We start from the raw sequence: 22386 nt of genomic DNA on the forward strand, positions 1-22386 counted from the left end.
TATTGGGTTTTAGTCCATATTGAAAGCTGCAATCTTTGATCTTCATCAGCAAGTGTTTCAATTCCTCCTCACTTTCAGCAAGCAAGGTGGTCTCATCTGCATATCTCAGCTTGTTGATAAGCCTTTTCCCAGCCCTGAGCCGCTTCTTCATGCTGTCCTCTTCTCTGATGATCTGCTCAACTTAACAAATTGAGTAAGTACGGTGAGAGGATTCCCACTGGGGTATGTCTTCCCTGATTTTAAACCATGCAGTATTCCCTTGTTCTGTGTACACGAGGTTACTCCTAGATAATAAAATAATCCATCTATATTTTCTTCTAGTTCTTTCATGATTTCAGATCTTTATTTAAAATTTTAATGTACTTGATATTTTTCTGGGTATACTTTTCCTGAAGCAGTAGATACATTTGTTGAGTGACTTCCCTTGATTCAAAATGATAACTATACCTTACACTGGACTCTTGCTTCTTTTTCTGGGTATTTTGTTCTTATCCATGGATCTTAAAAGGCTAATTGTCCACCTCTGCGACCCAATTTAAATTGTACCCACTTGTGGTAATCTCCCTCATTATTACTAGCAAATGTATTCTTACGTGTTTAACATACTTGTTGTGATTTCCAATGAAAACTTTCAGTTGAGTTTATTTATACCTTTTCAACCTACAACATAAATCTTTTTCGTTATTTTTAACAGTTTCGTTAACACATTATCCACATGTTTTACAGTTCAGTAATTCAATTGTGCAATTGTCACCATATTCAGTTCTAGAACACTTTCTTATTTGTACTCATTGTTATTCATGTGATTATTTTTTCCAGTTATCGCAAAAAGATATACAACAAAACATTCTCCAAGTCCCCTTTTGCTTGTGTTATTCAATACCACTGGTTATATCCTTTGGCTTGTACAACCATTATTAATATCCTTTTCCAAATTACTCCACCACCTTTGACATGAACTCAGCGTCCCTTACGCAACAACTCTTTCCCCTTCACTGGGTCAAGTTTAGTATCTTTTTTCTTTAGTTTTCTTGGTACTGTATTTATATATCATACACGTTGATGGTTTAAATAGTTTTAAAAATGAGTTGTGTATACATCATCATAATCAGTTGTACTGCTCCCTTCCCACTTAGTTTTATCTAAGATTACATATTTCTGATATAAAAATAAATCACTTTAAGCATGAATAAGTTTGGTGGCCATCTTAAGATGTTTTATTTATCGTAAACCAAGTATATCTTTTGCCTCTGTACTAACTCTTTTTTTTTTAACAACAGCATGTATCAATATTTATTAAAATAGAAAACAAAATTCAAGGTAACTAATGTGCTTTTACACCTAATTTTATTATACAAAGGACATGTGCAGTAGATCTCTTTTATATGAAGACTGCACACCATTATGTGAAAAAAGGTTGGCATACCCGTTCTAGCAAGAACTGTCAGTGAAAGATCTGGTTAAGGAAATGGAAGTGAAAACTAAGCCAATTACCTGTAGAAACCACAGGGATCTCTTCTTCCAACAATAGAGGGAGGCCTCCTTTAGTTCTCCACCATCAAATTCAGTCCTAAGAGTCCGTCAAACTCAATCATACTTTACAATGCCCAAAGGAAAAAACGGAGGGAACTCATGGGTAATTTTTATAGCTTCATTGTAGAGTCCAATATCAAAAGGATGGTTATCTTCTTTAAATTGGACATAGGATGCACACATTATAGTTGCCTTGGCTGTTACGCTTCCAACAACTTCCATAATTCCAGAAATTTATTCATCAAGAGGCTCCAATAACTCAATGGTTCCATTTTTTCCTTCTCCATCTGCAAGAATAAACATTTTTCCAGTGGGATGGACCTTTTCCAGCTTCCCTACGAAGCAGACGGGCTGGTCGATGAACTGAGCTAACATGCTGGCGTTCACGCGCGCCCTCGGCACCTCCAGCACGTCCGCCATGACCGCGGTCCCACAGCGGCCTCTGTACTAACTCTTAATAAAACATTAGACATTTAGTAAAATGGAAGTAAGTTTATTTTCTGCTATAGTTTAGTATTTTTCAAATTTTATTATCAGCCAAGGAAGTAAGTGCCACATGCATTATTTTCCTGAGAAAATATGTAACAGGAAATTTAAAATGAAAGCACATATTTCCATTTGAGAAATTTTAACTTTTTTCTCTAAGCACCAAAAATATTTACCTTAAATAAAATGTATTTTGTGTTCTAGCCCCCATCCCCTGAAAATCACACTAACGTGAATCTTATGTAGCAGGAAGAGGGGGTTATTTACAGGGAACGAAGAATAAAGGAAAAGGAGGAGAAAATGTAAGGTTGTATTTTAACAAAGAACAATTTGGTGTTCACTTTCACATGAGTTTTCAATATCTGTCACATAGAACCTCTTTGCTTCCAGCAGTCTGTGGTAAGGGACTAATGGGAAGCAGTTTATTCTTGGCTTCCTTCTATGTCCCGTTCATTGGTTGAAGTCTACTTCTTAACTGGCTTCTTTGAGCAGGTACTGGGCGGGAAGAACTGGATGCCTCTTTGCTAGGAAAACAGGGCCATGTCTGAGGTCAGAGGTGACAGTTGGAAGTAGTGGTGGGTTTTGTGTGTGCTTGAGGTGAGGGCTTACACTAGTATGTATTTCCTTGGCTTATCTGAAAACATATATATGTTTAAAATTTTGATACTCAAAAGTAAAAATCATGCTTACATAAAGTTGTAAAATATAAACTCCATATGAAAAAATTTCAAGTAACTGGAGCAGTAATACTGTTGCCATCTGTGAGCACCATGGTGGATATAATTGAGGCCATCAAATTATATAAGTGTGTGTGTGATGGCAACATTTATGCTATAAAACGATTTTCCATCATTAAAAAAATAAAAATTATATCCAGGCTGGCAGTGATTGAAATGGTTAAGAAAGGGTATATATAGCATGATATCAGAAAGGAGAATATTCTTGGGGGAGGGAGCACCAGAAGTGATTGTGACTGCATAAGTAATTTAAAAATCCATGGGGAAGGGGGCTCTAAGATTGACATGGTGGTGACTGTACAATACCCCTGGATATGATTGAATGATTGACCTACTGAATTGTATGATACATAAATTATGTGCCAATATACTTTGGAAAAATAAAATTAATAGATCTTGAAATGTGTTCCTTTTTAAATTGAATGTGATAACTTCTTGGACCTATCATGCCGTGCATGGTAAACCAAATGATTGATAGGAAGGAAGGAAGGAAGGAAGGAAGGAAGGAAGGAAGGAAAGAAGCATATTCTCACTTGAATCGTAGCGAGGACTTTAGATTTTGTCTCTCAAGTGTGTCAGGAAGCCCTAAGGGTAGGAAAGAAGAGAATAACGTTATCTAATACAAACTGGAAAACTCACTAGGTTCACTAATAAGATAGAAAGGTTTGGGAGAGAGACCAAGAACCGAGATAGCTGTCAGAGTCTCGGTGAATTCAGGGGATGGATTCGTCACAGAAGACTCGGTGAGAAGAGCAGCATAATGGAGCTGAGGGATGAGGCTTTACCACTGAAATGAGCTGACAGGAGACAGGAATGCGGGCACATCGCTGAGGAATCGCATGGAGTGTGTACCTTCTCCTTATAGTGAATACACCAGGAAAGATTATGACGTTGAGTTTAAGTAAGCAACTGTGTGGCCGCGGCATGAATGTATCTCTCTTCGCTAGGTTTCAGTAGCACTGTTTAATCACAGAGCCCTGGGGTGCGGTGGATTATATGTCCAGGCACTAGCCACAAAGTTAGCAGTTCACAGCCCCCAGCTGCTTCCGGGAGAAAAACGAGACTTTCTACTCTCCAAAAGAGTGACGGTTTTGGAGACACTCCCCCCCCCCCCTAGCGGAGTTCTGCTGTAACCTCTAGGGTGACTATGAGTTGGAAGTGACTTGTTGGCAGTGAATTTGATTTAATCACAAGTTATCGCAGTATTAGGAGTTTTTATGTATAATAATCCTTTCCTATTAAAAGTGAAACAAAATTTTCACTATCTCCTCGTTTGTATTTGCTCAGGAGTTGAACAGATGTGTCCTGGAGCATCCCGTGCTTTTGATCTGTTATTCCTCCATGATTGATGCCACTGAGTATCTTTTCATTGACCATTTGTATGTATCTTCTTTGGCAATGTCTATTCCATGTCCGTCGCTGTTTCTTTAATTGGGTTGTGTGCCTTACTCTTCTTTCAGTAACATGGATGTGTTTTCACTGTAGGGCCTTTGCACTTCCACCTGCTGGGAATACTTGCTCATAGATATTGTATCGTTTACTTGTTGTACACTTGTAGAGTTAGCCATCTGCTGTATTCTCAGAAGTCTCTTCTTCACAGAGGCATTAAAACGACCCCCTCTTCTGCTTTTATTTTTTATTTTTTGGAGTGTTCGTCATCTCTTGACCGGCTTTGCTGTCCAGTGGATTAAGAGCAGGGACCACCGTTACCTGTTTTGTTCGCCATCGTGCTTTAGCCCATCTGTGTGGCAGACCTTAACCTTGAAGGAATTCAGGTTTCCCCCATAATTTTCTGGGTGCTAGTAAAAGAAATTACACACCTGTGTAATAGGCACTCTTGCCAGTGTGTGGTTTAAATCCCCACCGGGCCTGTAAATAGAATGTGCAGTCCTGATTCTGTGTGTGTCTCCTGGCTATTGCTTGCCCGGGCCTGAAGACAGGAGTCATTTTTTCCCCCATTTGTACCCTGGAACCCATATATCCTTACATTAAATCTTGCTGGTTCTGTCTTCGAATTATCCCAGTTATTCACTTATCCCCCGCCCCCAACTCCCGACAGTTTAACTATTGTACTTTGTTTCACCTGGATTAGTGCTACAGTTTCCAGTGGACCCTTTGCTTCCTCTTTGTCAGCAGAGTAATGTTGCTGCCATAGATACCTGATTTTGTCGGTGCTTTGCTTAAACCCTGCTGTGACTTTCCAGCCCTCTTAGAAGGACCTTCATGACCTGGCTCCTGGCTCTTCTCATTAGCTCCTCTCTGCTTACTGACTGCTATCTTGCTGTCATAAATTCTTTGCATTCCTAACTTAAGTCACGTTTTTTTCTCTTCTCTACTTTCCTCTTTCTCTAGAGACTGTCTTTTCCCACGTCCTCCATCCAAATGTAAGGAATCCTGACTATTTTCTCGTTAGTGTTGATGATGGCCCCTGCCATGCTTTTTTCTAATCGCTTGTCCTATTAGCGCTCCTTTGATACAGTGCAGGCAGTGATGGGCTAGGAAGATGTATATATTGTTTTCTGAGCATCTCTCAAACCCCTGACAGAGAGTATGCCCTCATAAGTTTATTGATTGAATCAGTAATTCAATTTATGTAGTTACTTAGGGTACTCCAAATTCGCTTATATGTGAAACAATCTGCTTAATCTTGGATTAAAAATATTTAATGATAGATTTACCTGTTAATTATTTTCATGATTTTTACTGAAAATAGTTCAAGATTTTAAAAATGTAGGACACAGTATATTGAAAATGAAGATTGTACATAAAAATACCAGCAGTGATGGTATCATGTAACAAGCGGTTCATTGCCCTGATGACTATTTTAAGCATAAAAATGATATGCTAAAAGTTAGTTATTATTTCTGCAGTTGATACTTAAAAGAATAATGAAAGAGATACACAAAACTAGATGTTATAAGAAAGCTTTTTTAAATTATGAAAAAATAGTAAATAATACCTGCCAGAAAACCAATGGAACTGCTAGTTAAGATATTTCCATGGTACTTCTGGCTGGGTGTCCTCTCCTGTGATAGTCTTTGCTTTTATTGCAGCCTCCTTGGCTGTGTGATTTATCCTTAACTCTCTTTTCAGTGCAGCAGTAGGATTCCATTTCTTTAGAGGCAGGTCATTCAGGCAGTAGTCATCTTGTTTCTTATGTTAGAAACAGGCAGTTTCCCTTCTCTGGACATAATATCTTCATCTTTGAAAAAACATTTCTACTTTTTCCTGAACTTACAGCAGTGATTCTGACAATATTTTTAGCTCTTTGAACACTTTCAGGAACCGCGTAATTCACTTACACTATCTCATGGGAATTGGGAGCTTAACACAAAGCTGAGACACATGACAGGGCTGTTTGGCACTTTTTTTCTTTATGTTGTACGCTGCGGAAGTAACAAACACAAGGGGATCAAAATGTAGCTCTTCATTGAAAGTATAATGAAGTACTGTGGAATCAGTAAATATTATAAACATAATTGTTTAATTTTTTAACTAAGGATAGAATAAACATAACTATAGGTGTTTAGAGTTTGCTGTTACACAGATAAACATTAAAAAAGAGTAAGGATTGTAAATTTGTGATTTTCATATTTGGTGGCTGCCCAGCGACCTACCTTAGATTATACCCTGATTACAAGGGCCATTTTCACAATCGGTTCACCGAACTCAACCGAAATTTAGGTATTGGTTCTGCCGAATTATTGCCAACCAGCTGAATCCCACACTCAATACAAACCTTGGTCTTAGGCACTGGTAGAGGCTACTACACAGGGGCAAAGGGCACGGAGGCAATCAAGGACTGCTAGGTGTCGCCCAGCGTCTTCTTGCTTTCCTCCATAGTAATATAGTACCAGATTGTTTTTCTGGATTTACAGCCAGCTAAGTCAGTGGTTCTCAACCTGGGGGCCAAACAACCCTTTCACAGGGGTTGCCCAATTCATAACAGTAACAAAATGACAGTTATGAAGTAGCAATGAAAACAATCTTATGGTTGGGAGGTCACCACAACATGAAGTACTGTATGAAAGTTTCGCAGCATTAGGAAGGTTGAGAACCACTGATCTAAATAAAGACTAGATTTACTATACCTTTTTGATCTAGGGTATGATTAAGTTTTGTTTGGGAAATAGGATGTAAATAAAAAATCTGTATCCAAATTGTGGGACCCATCTTCTTGTGGACTGAAATTTGGACATAATGGGTGGAGCTTAAGAAGCTGTCTTAGACCACGAGAAGATTGTGGCAATAGAGGCAAGCGCTAACAAGGTAGAAGGAACCTGTGTCCCTGCCATGGCAGGGAGCACCATCTGGCCCTGGGGCACTGCCTTGGAATTTTGAAAATTATTATCGTTTAGATTTTTTCACTTTTATTTCAGAGCTAATTTGCATGTACTGAAAGAGCCACTTAGGGTTTGAGAGCCATAGATTGCCGACCACTGGTGGAAACCATTGTTAACTTGGGTTTTAGTCTCCTGTAGCTGAGCCTGGTCTTATTTCATTAATGTAACCAACAAAACATCTTTTTCAATAGATCGAGTACTTTGTTGTGATTCTTTCTTGTTCATGTGCTTACCAGTTTAATGTGACCCATGAAAGCATCCTAGCAAACTGCCTTTAGGTTTGCCGTCTCTTTTATTTGAACATGTATGCTATAAGAAGAAAGAGTAAAAGTAAAATGTAAATATAATCAATAAGTAACTTGAAAAGTCCTACTTAATAAAGAATTTAAACATGATAGACTTTTTTAAAGTGACGTGATAGTCACGTGGGTAAATACATGAAGTTTCATATACAAGGGAGCTTCAAAAAGTCAGTTGGAAAATGGAATTAACTGATAATGGTATTCTTCCTAATTTTTCCAGAAAATTTTTAATAATGTGAAAAAAGAATATATTAGTGAATTAAATTAAAGAGAGTAGTAGAATTGAATATAGAATTCAATAAGACATCAACGTTTCTGCATAAGGAAAATAACAAAAACTTCATAGTGTTAAACACCATAACCAAAGTTAAGAGACAAATGAAAAAATGGGAAATGGTTCACAACCCACTCCCAGGCAAAGGGCTCAGATTTTGCTAATAGATACATGCTTTGTGCAAGGCAGCCATATAAGGACAACCTACTAGAGAAATTGGCAAGGGACATGAGGAACCCACAGAAAAGGGGCACAGACAGCTTCAGGACTGGGGAACTTTACCTTCCCAAGACAAATACAAACGAGATGCAAGTGTTTGGATTTACAGCATTTCTAAAGTTCAATGTCGTCGTGAGCTATCTCGGTTGACTATGTCCGCCCTACTGGTGATATAGGAGTGTTAGGATGGCTCAGCCGTTGTAGAGGGCTGCGTGGTAACAGCTATCAGAATTATGTATGTAGCCTGAGCTAGCAGTGTAACTGACCAACATCTGCCCACTGGGACTGGGTAGAACTGCCCCGGAGGCTCCAAGACTGGACGCTTTCAGGAAGGTCTCTCTCTCCCACGGAGTGGCTGGCGGGTTCACACCGCCCACCTTTTCTCTTACCAGCTCAGTCCTTAACCGACTGTGTCATCAGACTCTTTCATTTGACTCTTAGCAATGGCTATTATAAATGTATGTGTGAAATGACATTTCCAGGGAAAAAGTGATAGACAGCCTTGGTGTTCATCAATAGGGGAATGCTTGAGAACATTGTGGTACCTTCAGATCATGTTAAATAGCGGCAGAAGAAATTAAGGACATTCTCTATGTCTCACATAGAAAGATCTCCAAGATATATTTTAAAGAAAAAAGCCAGGTGATAGAATTATGTGTATAGTTTGCTCCTTGTGTTTGAAAGCATTGGGAAAAGAATCTAGAGTTGTATTTGTTTGTATAAAGGGTCTTCAAAAATATCATGGAAAAATGCAATTTAATGATAATGGAATTTTTTTCATGAACTTGGAGAAGGCCCCTGTTTATACATTTTTAAAAATCCCTTAAAAGACACAGACTATTAGTAAATGTGTGTATATGTTCACACATGCATAACAGGAAAGTACTAGGTGAGTTAGGCTTGGGCATAGTTACTTTTGTACAAATTAGAAAAGAATGCTGGTTGCTGATTCATTCTACTGTTTATTAAGCAAACGATATGTGCTGATTTTGTTAATGCAAGGCACTTGGCAGCCACTCACTGGAAAATTTTAATGAAAATGGATAATGTTGAAGAACTCCTTTTTTTGAAAATCATAGACATTTTTTATTACACTAGATTTTATTCCTATAGGAACTTTAACCTTTATTTATGCTTCTCTGATAGTAATAATTGTATAATGGTGTTAAAAATACTTGTTTTGTTTATTACAGGTAAGACTTTCTCATTACTTACACTTTTGAATTTTAAGTAAATGATTCTAAAATGTTTAATTATGAAAACCCAATGGTAAGTGAAGAGTAAAATTCAAAACTACAAATTCAACAATCACGCTTTTACTAAAAATTATGCATATTTACCTATATATAGTATAGTTTTATAAATGTCATGTACTTCCACATATATAAATAAATATAAAAGATCCATTTTTGTTATGAGGGCCATTGAAGAATAAATATCGATCTTAGAAAAGGAAAAAACAGGTATATATAAATTTACAGTAAGAAAATATATGTATGTATGCATATGCATGTATATAAGCATATCTGTGTGTATATTCATAAAATAGACTAGGTAATTAGTCCAAGTTATTACTTCTTATGGGTAGAGTTTCAGATGTTTTAAAGGAAAGTTTCTTTTTGTGCTTTTGTAGTCTTTTTTGCAGCAATTAAATTGATAATAAATGTTCTAGTGTTTTTAAAGAACTTTTACTGAAGTTAGTTTTTCCCTCATTAAAAGGGTTTTTCAGCTTATATCCTTAATGGACACCGGACTGTCCCAGTGTTCTAATGAGAAAATAGAGCTCGCGATCCTGTGGTTCTTGGATCAGTTTCGTAAAACCTACGTTGGTGATCAACTTCAAAGAACCTCAAAGGTAGGTTTTACTAGAGATTAAAATATAAATAGATGTCATTGAAGAGGAAGAAAATACATACTAGTCTTATACCAAATGATATATTTCGGAAATTGTTAGATCCATTAAAATCAGTTGATGGATTGGCATTGAAAGGGATATGAAGTTAATCTGCTTGTTTTATGCTTAGATTTACCTATTTTTGGACAGTTGTTTTTTAAATGAGTAGTCATTAGATAGTTAAAATTACTTTAAACAATGTATTTTGATACTGATGATAGAAGATCTACTCCTAATAGTTCTGAAGTTTTTTAAGGATGTGTTGTTTTATGTGCACATGGTTTTGAGTACGTTTTGTTTATCAGTTGGCATTTTTAAATAATTTAAAATAATAAGTAGCATATGACCTTCAGAGCCAGGAGTTACATTACTTTAATTTGGGAGGTACTTATATAATATGATAATTGAAAGATAATCTCTGCAAGTTTAGATATAACGGATTCTGAAGCACAGTGCGGGTTTATTGTGCACTTATGGGAACCATAAACAGATCCTTAGTGGTACGGTGGCATGGGTGGTGCAGTGAGCCCTGGTGGCGCAGTGGTGACTCACTGGGCTGCTAACTGCAAAGCCAGCAGTTTGAAACCACCAGCTGCTCTGAGGGGGAAAAGTGCGACTTTCTATGCCTGTAAAGAACGATAGCCTCGGAAACCCACGGAACAGGTTGTTGCTGTCTGTCTGTCGGAGCGCTGTGAGTCAGTATTGACTGACGGCGGTCAGTGAGTGGCCCTAAGTAAGACTTTGAAGAGATAGCCCCTCCCACACCCCCATCGTCCTGTATTAGTGTTTCCAAAACCACCTGTTCAGAAACCTTGACTTTGTGTGCATTTATGGTTTGTAAGAGAAATCTAGAAGGATTTCTTATCTTAAAATTCTAAGTTTAGTTTTTTTTATTACATTGAATTGAACGTCTTATCTAGGAAATTTAGCTTCACTTAGAGTTCATTTATGACATTGCGCTAATAATAATTGTATACTAGTGTCAAAATTTTTTGTTGTCCTTTGTGATAATCATTTTTTATTATGGGTAAAATTTTCTGAAGTCTTTAAGAAAGTAGTGTAGCTTGATGCCTCCATTGTCAAAAATATTGTGATATTTAATTGCCATTTAGGATTAATATTTGCCAAATTGTTATAGAATTTTGTTTTCATTGAGTAAGATCATTAGGAAAGAAAATAAGCAGTAGAAATAAATGCTTTTGGTTGTCAGTAAGACAGTAGATCCAGACAGACAGTACATGGTGCAGTGTTTACCTAGGGTAATCGTGGTTTACTTCCCAACTCTGTTACTCACAGGTTCAGTATAAATGAATTATTATAAATTGTCTTGTTTTAAATGTCCCAAGAGTGTTTATTATTTTGCTTTTGCTATAGTATATAACATTAGGAATCTGATACACATATGGTCTGGATCTTAAGTCAGTAGTATAATATTAAATAAGAAAAACCTTCAGATTATTGTGTTTAAAGTACTTGGAAAGAGATAAGTAAACTGAGACTAGTTGTTTAGGTAATTGGGATTTAGGAAGTTATTTTTCAGAGTATTTGAGATAAATATGACCTATAAGGGATTTCTGTGGAAAAAGTGAATTCTAGAACATAAAGTTTTCTTTCTTGAAAAGGCTTATGTAAAAGGAAGCTGGTGTTGTCAGACTGCCGATGTTTCTTTTAACTCTGATTTTGGGGAGGGCATGCAGCTAACCCCATTGCAAAAGGAAGGTGAGCCCTAAGATCACTTTGTTCTAAAGCATTCCTATTGTATAATACCAAAATGAAGCTTAAATGTCCACGGCTGTATTTCTCTGGCCGTTCTGCTTCCCTGACTGATGCAAGCATGATTTTGTGTGGAGAGCAGGGACCTGACACTTTTCTCGGAACTCTTTACACTCTTCACGCTTCATCAGAAGTGATAAAGGTGTTCTCATTTTATAGAAACGGGAACAGAGTCTCTAAGATGTATGGTAAGGAACCTATTTTTCTGGCAATAAACTAAGGAAGATTAATTAGGTGGGTAATTTTTGATGGCTTTATTGTTGAAATACAATTTGTGGTTAAAAGGGGAGTGTATTAGATAATTATACACAAAGTCTTATTAAGCAAATGAAGTTTAACAATTAGTGAGCATTTAGTTTGTACCAGGAACTATGCTAACACCGAACATCATCTCATGTACTGGAAGGGATCAAAGAGAGCGTGACTGAAAAGTTCTTTCCAATTGCTTTTTTGTGCATGCTACCAGCTTCCTGCCTCAGTGATCCATACCTCACACACTGTACTAAATGGGTTTAGACTCTTCACCTATTTGAACAATACTCCCTATTGAGTTGGAATGTTTGAGTATGGGACACTGCTTTTGCTAAATCCAGCTTTCGCCATCCTGCCTTACTCTGCCATGTTACGCCCTCCTCTTTATCCCTCAGCCAGTGCTCTTGGCCTCCTCTTTTAGCTGTGTTACATTTCATTGTCATTATTTGATAGCAAAGTATATGCAGACTCTGTTGTATTGCCTACATTGTCTACTGTTACCACCACTGTATGCCTGGCATATTGCTTTTCATGTATATCCACTAGATAACTGTTGAATCTGTATGTGTTCCATAGAGTTTGGCCTTGAATCTCACGGATAGTATTTTCAAGAATCCTATATCCCATAACTATTATGCATTGAGTTTGAAAATAATCTTGTCTTCAATGAAATACTTTGATCATTTTTAGTAGGGTATAATATTCAGCATCGTGAGGGGAGACAACCCTGTGTCCACAACAGAATATAATGTATAGAAATAAGTGCTCAGTAATTACTGAAGAATTCTAAGAGCTGTGTATTAATAGAAGAGTGACACAGAAGTGAGAAAGAATAGTAGTTATGACAGCTATAGATAATTATCAGTCTATGTTACCTATCTTGCTAAGTGCTTGACAGACATTATTTAATTATATTCTTATCAAAATGAATGGGAATATTTATTCTTAATAACAGGTCTCCTCTCTTTTTAAAGATATGAAAGTTGAGAGTTGGAGAGGTTAAATAACTTTGTTTTTGGTACTGAATTTGGATTTGAGTCTAGGACACCTGACTGCAGCCTGAACTAACCACACTACCTCCTAATGGTTCTCTCCACTGATGTAGCCCCACGAGCCCTGCTATCTCAACAGGCTCCGAGAAGGAACACATCAAAAGCCCTCTCCCGTGCTTTCTTGTTTTCAGGAAGAATGACAATGACACTTACTGAGATCCATTATCCTCCTTAGCTTTCAAGTATAAGCTGACCTGAATATCAGCCGAGACATCTCATTTTCCCACAACAACCGCATTTAAAATGTACTGAAAAACTCAACTTATACACGAGTACATACGGCAATCCTACCGATTTCCTTTGTAAACACCTCAAAGTTTCATTCCTTTCTCTGTTAGCTACTTTTTTATCCTTCTTGTACTGATTGTTTTTTTTACTGGATTTCAGAAAAAAAAATTTCCCTCCCGTTTCCATGTGGAATTCTCATTGTAGCCCATTTTCCACCTTGCCATCAGAATAACCTTTTCTTCTTTGGAAAAGCAGACCATATAATGAACACCTATATGCATATTTTCAATCTTTTTTTTTAATATCTTAGAGATTTGCCTTACTTGATTCAGAAATGTAGTTTTAAAATATTTTTATATTTCGAACTATCAATATTTTTTACCTTCATCAATTTTTTGCTGATCTTCTTCTTCTTATAGATTTCCTTCATCTTTATCTGAGTTAAAATGTGTCTTCCTTCCAGATAGTGATGTTAAATGATTTACCATAATATATATATATATAGATTTAATTAAACATAAACACTGCCCTGCAATTAGTGTAATCTTAGACACAGTTTTGGAATTCTCTACAATTCTATATACTTATAGACAAAGCATTAAAAATATCTACTGCCATTGAGTTAATTTCATTCCTAATAACCCTGTTTAGGGTTCCCAACGTTTTATAAATCTTTTCAGGAGCAGTCAGCTTCATTTTTCGGTGTTGGAGCCACTAGTGAGTTCGAACTGCTGATCTTTGGTTAGCTGTTTGTGCTAGTCTAGGCAGGCTAGAGAAACAAATTCATAGACACTCGTGTATAAGAAAGAGCTTCATATACAAGAGCAGTTGAATATTGAGAAAACATCCCCGCCCAGTCCAGATCAAGTCCAATAATAGCCCGTATGTCTGGTACCAATCCATAAATTCCTCTACAGACTCCCAAATGCAGGAAGATCACAGGCCAATGGGTGGGAAGTCTTGTGGATCCAGTGACGGTCTAAGCATCTCAGCGCTGACAAAGGTCTCTATGTGGTTCCTCCAGCTCAGGGCATTGCATAGTTTCATGTGTCTTGTCAGCTGCAATGTCTCCCAGAGAGTGAGCTGAGAGAAAGAGTGTGTCTCCTGCCTCCAAGGAGTAATGCTAGAATTCCCAGAATCCTCAGGGAAAGACCATGCCCACACAGAGGCCTGATTGACGACATGCTTGGTAAAGTAGAAAGTCAGTGAAACAGAGGAACCCTCAGGGAGATGGATGGATATAGGCAGATTCTTAAATCTTTCTAGAATATAACTGGTGGCATGGTAACGAAAGATTGAGACTTGGAACCCATCAGGCATGTTGTGGGAATAGACTCAAAGGATGTAGATTTGGGTTGTTTAATTAGTTTTATGTAAACAATTTGAGCTTTTACTTGGCCTCATAAAAATCCATTTTAAGTAGATTTTTTTAAAAAAAACTAAAGATTAAAACCCATAAACCAAAATCCATTGCTATAAAGCAATGTCAACTTATAGCAACCTTATAATACAGAGCAGAACTGCCCCATAAAGTTCCCAATGCTGTCGATCTCGATGGAAGCTACTACCTACCTCATCTTTCTCTCTCAGTGGCTGTTGGTTCAAACGCTCAATCTTTTGGTAAGCAGTGAAGTAAGTGCTTACCATTCCACCATGAGGTCTTCTTTGATAAAGGATAGGATTTTGAATGTGAAAACTGTTGATTAAAAGACAAAGTCAACACAATCAAAAACACATAGTTAAGGTATTTATAATACATATAACTTAAAGAGAATCAGAATTAAGTTGTATAAATAATTTCTATAGGTCAATAAGATAAAAAATAATCCAGGAGAAAAATGGTCAAGATGCAAAGGGCTTAAGTGGAGAGCAAATGCTTTGAAAATGATTAGGGCAAAGACTGTATGGATGTGCTTTATACAATTGATGTATGTATAGGTATGGATTGTGATAAGAGTTGTATGAGTCCCTAATAAAATGTAAAAGAAAAGAAGAATTAAACAACTTAGAGCTTAGGAAACCATAGTGCCCAATAAATAGGAATTAAAATATTACCATTACTAGGATTCAAAGAATAAAGCCTTAATATAATAACCATATCATTCTATTACCTGAAGGAAATTTAAGTCTGCTAATACTAAGTATTGGTAAGAGAGTGAAATAGTGAGCACTTATGTACACTGCTAATGGGGGCTAAATAGCAAAAAAATCACTTTGGAAAACTGTTTATTTAGACCTATGAAGGTTGAATATACAAGCATTTTGGGCATAAAAATAGAAGTTTGAATAGCACACCTTTAAAAAGTTCACACATCCCAGAACAGAAGATCATCCATGTGAACGAGGGGGAAGGCAGAGTGGAGAACCAACGTTCATCTTTAGAAAATTGGACATTCCCTCACAGAATGGGCACAAAGAAGAGGCAAGCCAGTATATCATTGATAAAACATATACAACTTTTCTCTTAATTCTTTAATGCTTCCTTCCTCCACTACCATGACCCCAATTCTGCTTACAAATCTAACTAGACCAGAACATGCACACGGATACAGATAAGAGCTCGCAACACAGGGAGTCCAGGACAGATAAACCCCTCAGAACCCAATAATGCGAGTAGTGATACCAGGAGGATAAGGGGCAGGTGGGGGAGAAAGGGGGAACTGATCACAATGATCTACATATAACCCCCTCCCAGGGGGATGGACAACACAAAAGTGGGTGAAGGGAGACAGCAGTAGGTGTAAGACATGAACAAAGTAATAATTTATAAATTATCAAGTATTCATGAGGGAGGGAAAATGGGGGAGACAGGAAAAATGAGCTGATACCAAGGGCTCAAGTAGAAAGCAAATGTTTTGAGAATGATGATGGCAACATATGTACAAATGTGCTTGACCCAATGGATGGCTGGATGGATTGTGATAAGAGCTGTAAGAGACCCCAGTAAAATGATTTTAAAAAACAAACAAACACACTACACTGTTGCTACTAAAGGAAGAAGCCCAAGCTGCACTGAGAGCATTGTTGAAAAACCAGGATCCAGGAATCAACAGAATACCAATGGAAATGTTTCAATTTGCTGATGAAGCGCTGGAAGCGCCCACTTGTCTATGCCAAGACATTTGGAATACAGCTACTTGGCCAACTGACTGGAAGAGATCCATATTTGTACCCATTCCACAGAAAGATGGTCCAACCGAACGCTCAGCTTCTAGAACAATAGCCTCAGTGTCGCCCACAAGTAAAATTTTGGTGACGATCATCCAACAATAGGGTTGTGAAAAATTGTGAGAATTGCCAAACAGTGACTCAGAGACATGAGGTGAACACAGGCTGCTAGGAAAGGGCCCAGTAGATTTGCTTGATGCGGGCTTGCCAGAGGCCGACGATGCCTTTGAAAAGAAGAGGAAGAAAGAGGTATCCTGGAGCTCCGGGAAACGAAGTGTGTGCGCCCAGTCTGCCATCTTGTTGGAAAGCTAGATTAGCATCGTTTTGAACGGTTCACATTAGGTGCAGGGCAGCTTAGCATGCTAAGAGCAGAGCTCTAGAGGACTTTTCACCCCTGAAAAGCAGTCGTATTTCTGTCCTGTTAACAGGGTGTGCTCCGAGGCCGCCAGGAAGCAAGCGATCGTGGTGACCAGAGTGATTCCACACTCTCCCACGCAGACGCAGGTTCGGCAGAGGTGGTGCTCAGATGCAGGAGGAGGAGGAGGAGCCAGGTTCCCAGTCCCCTGCTCTGCTTCGGTGGACTTTTATCTGTTGTGAATATTTGCAGTTTCATAAGGTTTCATCTGGCAAAGGAGCGCCTTAGCTTCAGAAACTCAAGTGTGGTGGGTTAGAGGCGTTCCATCCGTTTATCCAGAGTTCCCACGGTTTACAAATAAGCTTTCTTGTTCATTAATTACCACTAAAGAAATGGCTGCTTTAGAAAGAAAAAAAGCCTGATTTGTGGCCATTGGGGCACTGGTTTTGCCACCTTGGTTTTTTGGGGAGACTCTCTGGACAATGAAACGCAACATTGCTTCATCCCGTGTCATCCTCACAGTTGTCGCCTCAGTTGGACCCGTTATTGCAGCCACTGTGTCGATCCCCTTTCCTCGTTTTTGCTGTTCGACTCCACCAAGCATAAATGGTTGGGGGCCCTGGTTTGTCCTGATACCACGTCTGAAGTATGTGAGATGAAGTTTTGCTAACTGTGCTTCTAAGGAGCACTCTGTTGTGCTTCTTTGCAGACAGGTTTGTTTGTTCTTTGGCCAGTCCATGGTACTGAAGTATTCTTTGACTTCTCCATAATTGAAATGCATAACTTTTTCTTTATTGTTCTTAATTCCAATTTTAATATGTATACAAGATTATTGGAAAGTGTCTTTGTGTTTGGCATACCTTAGTCATAAAAGTATCATCCTTACTCATCAGCACTCTTAATTAAGAGGGTTTTTGTAGCAGGTTTACCCAATGTAAATTAACCCACCTATAATAGTACCCCCTAAAAAACCCAACCACACTGTTCAAGAACTAATTTCATAAAAGATGTGTGAAAATTCAAAAATATTTACGTTAAATAAGCCTTAAATAAATGGCTATCTAATATGTTTCTGAACGGAAAGGCTCGATATTGTTCTTAACCCTATATAAAGTATTGTTTAGATGCGGTATACTCCCTGTAAAGGACGGAGGATAGCTGAGACAACCCATTCACCCCCAGTCTACCTTCCTCCAACCCCCCATTCCTGGGAGCCATCAAAGAATCTGCCTTGAGGACAGAAACCTTCTCTTGACTAGTGGTTCTCATACTGTACTTGTCCTTTTGTGATTGACTACTTCCAGTCACACACTGCCCCCGAGGTTTATCCTTGTCACGAGAGATTTTGTGGGTTCATGGTTATAACTTAATATTGCATGCTATTCTATTGTTTATATATACCGTAGTGTATTTTCCTCTTTGGGCTCTTGTGAATAGTGTGACCGACATGGGTGCACGCATGTCTACTTTTGTTGAGGTTCTTTTTCTCTAGGCTGTATCTTAAGTAATGGGTTTCAGTACATCTCTTTCTAAGGAATAGCCATGTGATTTTCAGTACATATCTTTCTAAGGAAGATCCATGTGATTTTCTGCAGTGTTTATACCATTTTATAATCCTACAGCAGTGCCGATGTCTTCACACCCTCATCAGCATGTGTTACTTGCGGTTTGTGTTTGTTTTTTTGTTTTTAATTTTGCTAGTTGTTGGGATAAATCTGTTTCACAAGACCTCCATAAAGTTTTCAAGACCAACGATGTCACTGTGGAGGACTAAGGTGGGTCTGATCGAAGCCATGGTCACCTCGTATGCATGTGAAAGTTGAACAATGAATAAGGAAGACTGGGAAGAATTGATGGATTTGAATCGTGGTGCTGGTGAGGAATATTGAAACCGTAGACTGCCAGAAGAAGGAACAAATCTGTCTGGAATATTGATCTCTGTACACATTCTTATAACAATGTGTTCAGACAATATTAGTCTTGTGATTACTTCATTCATGATTATGTTCTTTAGATTCATCTATAATATAGAATGTTTCATTATTCCTCAGTCCACCTTTAACACACACATGAAGTGATGAAAAATACCATGTCTTAGGCTACGCACACCTTAGTCCTTAAAGTGAGAGTTCTTTGCTCTTTAGTACCTTAGAGAGGTCTTTTGCACTATATTTCCTCAGGCGAATAAGTCACTTGATTTCTTGACTGCTGCTTCCATGAACATCGATTTCAAAGCCAAGCAAGATGGAATTCCTGACAACTTGAGTTTTTTCCCCATTTATCATGATGTGCCCTATTGGTCTAGTTTTGATGATTTTGTTTTCTATACATTGAGTTATATTGTATACCAAGGCTGCAGTGCTCGATCTCTTTATCAGCCTGCTCAGGTCCTCACTCTCCGCACGCAGTGATGTCATCTTTGTATCACAGATTGTGCCTAAACCTTTCTCTGGGCTCGATGCCGCATTCGTCACCATCGAATCCAGCTTCCCTGATTATCTCGTCAACATGGAGGTTGAAGTATGACGAGCGCATGCAGCCTTGACACACAGCCTTGAACTGTGCAGTATCCCTTTTTTATTCGAACAGCTGCCTCTTGGTCCGTGTGCTGGCTCTATGTGAGCACAATTGAGAATCTTGGAATTCTGTGTTGGCTTTCCAACTATTGGTCTTCGCACGTTTCATTATAATTCTTTCTTCAGGCTTCCCTTATAAAACTTTCTGTTCGGTTCTTTTGCTTCATAATGGTTCCTATTTCCTTTGGCTAATCTTTATTCAAGAGCAAATCTCAGTCTCTTAGACACTTTGGTGTTTTCTTTCCTGTCTTTTTAATGACTTTTGCTTTCTTCATGTGTCATGTTCTTAATATCCCACAGTGTGTCGGGTCGTCTGTCATTAATGTTCGCTTTGTCAAATCTGTTCTTGAGACGTTCTCTGCATTCAGGGGAAATATCCACAAGGTTGCATGTTGGCTCTTCTGGGCTGGCTTTCCTGTTCTTCAGCTTCCGCATGAACTTTGGCGTGAGCAGTTACTGTGTGTGTGCTCCACGAATGACTCCTGGCCTTGTTTGCGCTGCTGAAGCTAAGGTCTCTGCTGTCTCTTCCTTAGTAGCTATGAGCAGTTGCATTCCTGTATTCCGTCTGGTGAGATCTCTTTGTACAGCTGCTGTTTATGTTCTTGAAAAGGGTATTTGCATTGGAAAGGCAAATGGTCTTGCAAAATTCTATTATGTTTTCTCCATTTATAACACTAAGATCATATTTTCCAAGTTCAGATCTTTTCCCTTTGTTTCCAGCTTTTGCATGTCAATTACCAGAAATTATTAGTCCATATGTCTGCTTACATGTCTGACTTTAGAAGCTGGTAGAATTCATAACTTCTTCATCTTGGCTGTGGTGGTGGTTGTGCAAATTTGAAAACTAGCCGTACTAACTTATCTCCTTTTCCAAAACTCATTGCCACCGAGTTGAGTCTGATTCATAGAAACCCTGTCTGATGGAGTAGAAACGGCCTGCGTGGGTTTCTAAGACACCAACTCTCTTTGGGTTGAGAAAGCCTCATCTTGATCCTGAAGACCAGCTGGTAGTTTCAAACTGCTGACCTTCAGCTAACAACCCAGTGTGTAAGAGTGCCTCCTTCTTTATCACATAATCCAGTTTCCTTGATTATTTTCTCAATTAAACAAGGAGATGATACAACCTTGACATGTGTTTCCTAACTTTAAGCCACTTGTTACATTACATGTATTAATTTACATTCATGTAAAATGACATATGAACACAGTGTCACCAGGGCTCCTTGTCTCTTTGGAAAGTGTGTACAGATGACCTTGTGCAGACGACGGACTGCACTGTGCTTGAGGATAGATTTTAAATGTCCTGTTTGACATTGACTGCAGTGTCATTCTTCTTGAAGGTGTCCTTCTCGGCATAGTCAACCACAGGCAGCCAGAGGATTGCTCAAGTCAGAACGCCAGGGCTAGCCCGCTGCAGCTCACGGATGCCTAGTGTATCGATCTTTATGCATTCCGTTCATTTTGATGACTTCCAGTCTTCTGGGTTCATATTTTGTACATTCCACGGTCCAATTATTAATGGATGTTTGAAACTGTCATTTTGAGTCTGGCTCCATGAGCAATTGGAGGTTTGGAAATGTTTACTCAGTCCCCATCCTTAAGGTCAACTCTACTCTGAGGAGGCAGACGAGGAAGGACATCATTTTAGAAGACAAATAAGAACTACGTACAGATTTGGCTCAATTAGATCCTCATACACTGGTTGTGATCAGATAAAATGACATAACTTGTTTATCAGTTCTCCAAAAGAGTAAATTGAGAGCTGTTTAATGAGACATAATATTACTACTTAATCCATATACAAGAAAACGGAAGTTTTAGATCTACAGTAAAATTAGTACACAAATGTTTCTCACATTTTTTTCCAATAGTCAAAAAGCCAGTGTCGATGAGCTGACAAATGGATAACTAAGACTTGATATTTCTTTACAGTAGAATGTTATTTTACTACAAAGATTGAAAGATGCTGATGCCTAACTGATACTACTAGAATATGGATGTTCCTTGATATCATTATGCTAAGGCCAGGAAAGCAGTCACAGAAGACCGCATTTTTGTGAAACTTTTTAAGTAAAATGTCCTGGATAGGCAAAGAAAAATAGAAAGTCGTTAGTTTCCTGGGATTTTGGTGGGATCTTGGGGGAGCAGTCTGGAGGCGGTTGGGAGGCAGTAAAACCTGAAGGATTGTTTTTGTGTTACTGAAATATTCTAAATTTGATTAGAGGTAGTGATGGTTGTACAACTCTGTGAATATATTAAAAAGACACTGAAATATGCTTATCCCTCACTTATTATCTGACATCTTGCTTTTCCATAATACTAGGTACTTTATCCATCTCTTTTGTGCTCGAACAATGTATATCTGGCAGCAACGAGACGTGAGGGGCCAGATGAGAGTACTGCTGGCTGTGATAGTCAGTTATGTGTCTGTCTGGACCATGGTTCCCAGTGCTGGGGAGCCATATGATGAATGGTGAGATTGAACGATTATGCAACGATGTCAACTGGCATTTGTGCAGTGAGGGACTGACACGTTATATGATGACATAGTCCTCCCTTTTGTGACCTGATGTAGTCTGCCATTGTCTGATAACGTCGATTATCCCAAAATGTTTGATTCCTGGAACCTAACCATCTTGCTAGGTGAGCAATGGATGGTTGCATGTTAAATGGGTACGTTGCATATTAAGTGATTATATTGAAGCTTATTTTATAAATTCATAAGGTTTATTAATACCATATATGCTCGAGTATAAGCTGACCCGAATATCAGCCGAGGCACCTAATTTTACCACAAAAACTGCATAAAAATGTGCTGAAAAACTTGACTTGTACTTGAGTATATACAGTAATAGATAAAATTTCACTCCTAATGGGCAAACAGACCAAAAATAGGCACATTGAAAGATGATATTCAAATGACTCCTAACCACAAAAAAGGATGTTCAACATCATTAGTTGTTTAAAGAATATTAATTGAAACTCAAGCAAAATATCCATTAGAATCACTGAAAATTATTAAAACCAGCTTTGATGGTTATTTGGAATGAGGAAACAATAATCAAGGAAAATAGGAAATAAATCATGATATAAACCTGTTTAGCAAGGAAATTTAATCATCTAAAGCTACCTTTATTTTTTTATAAATCATCCCCCCAAAACTTCCAGTCTTATATAAGATGTTATAGAAGGAC

General features: G+C 38.1%; 1 protein-coding gene and 1 pseudogene across 1 annotated transcript in view; one reads left to right on the forward strand and one right to left on the reverse strand.

Annotated features, from left to right (window-relative positions):
* The window catches only part of RANBP17 (RAN binding protein 17), a 388698-nt gene that overhangs the window by 74825 nt on the left and 291487 nt on the right, over positions 1-22386 (forward strand). The window contains exon 14 of the mRNA XM_075543208.1: positions 9614-9749. Coding sequence (XP_075399323.1) covers positions 9614-9749 — 136 coding nt within the window. The remainder of the gene's footprint in view (positions 1-9613; positions 9750-22386) is intronic.
* On the reverse strand, positions 1588-1967 carry LOC142441124 (replication protein A 14 kDa subunit pseudogene; annotated as a pseudogene).

Source organism: Tenrec ecaudatus, chromosome 2, assembly GCF_050624435.1.
Source record: "Tenrec ecaudatus isolate mTenEca1 chromosome 2, mTenEca1.hap1, whole genome shotgun sequence".
Taxonomy (NCBI): domain Eukaryota; kingdom Metazoa; phylum Chordata; class Mammalia; order Afrosoricida; family Tenrecidae; genus Tenrec; species Tenrec ecaudatus.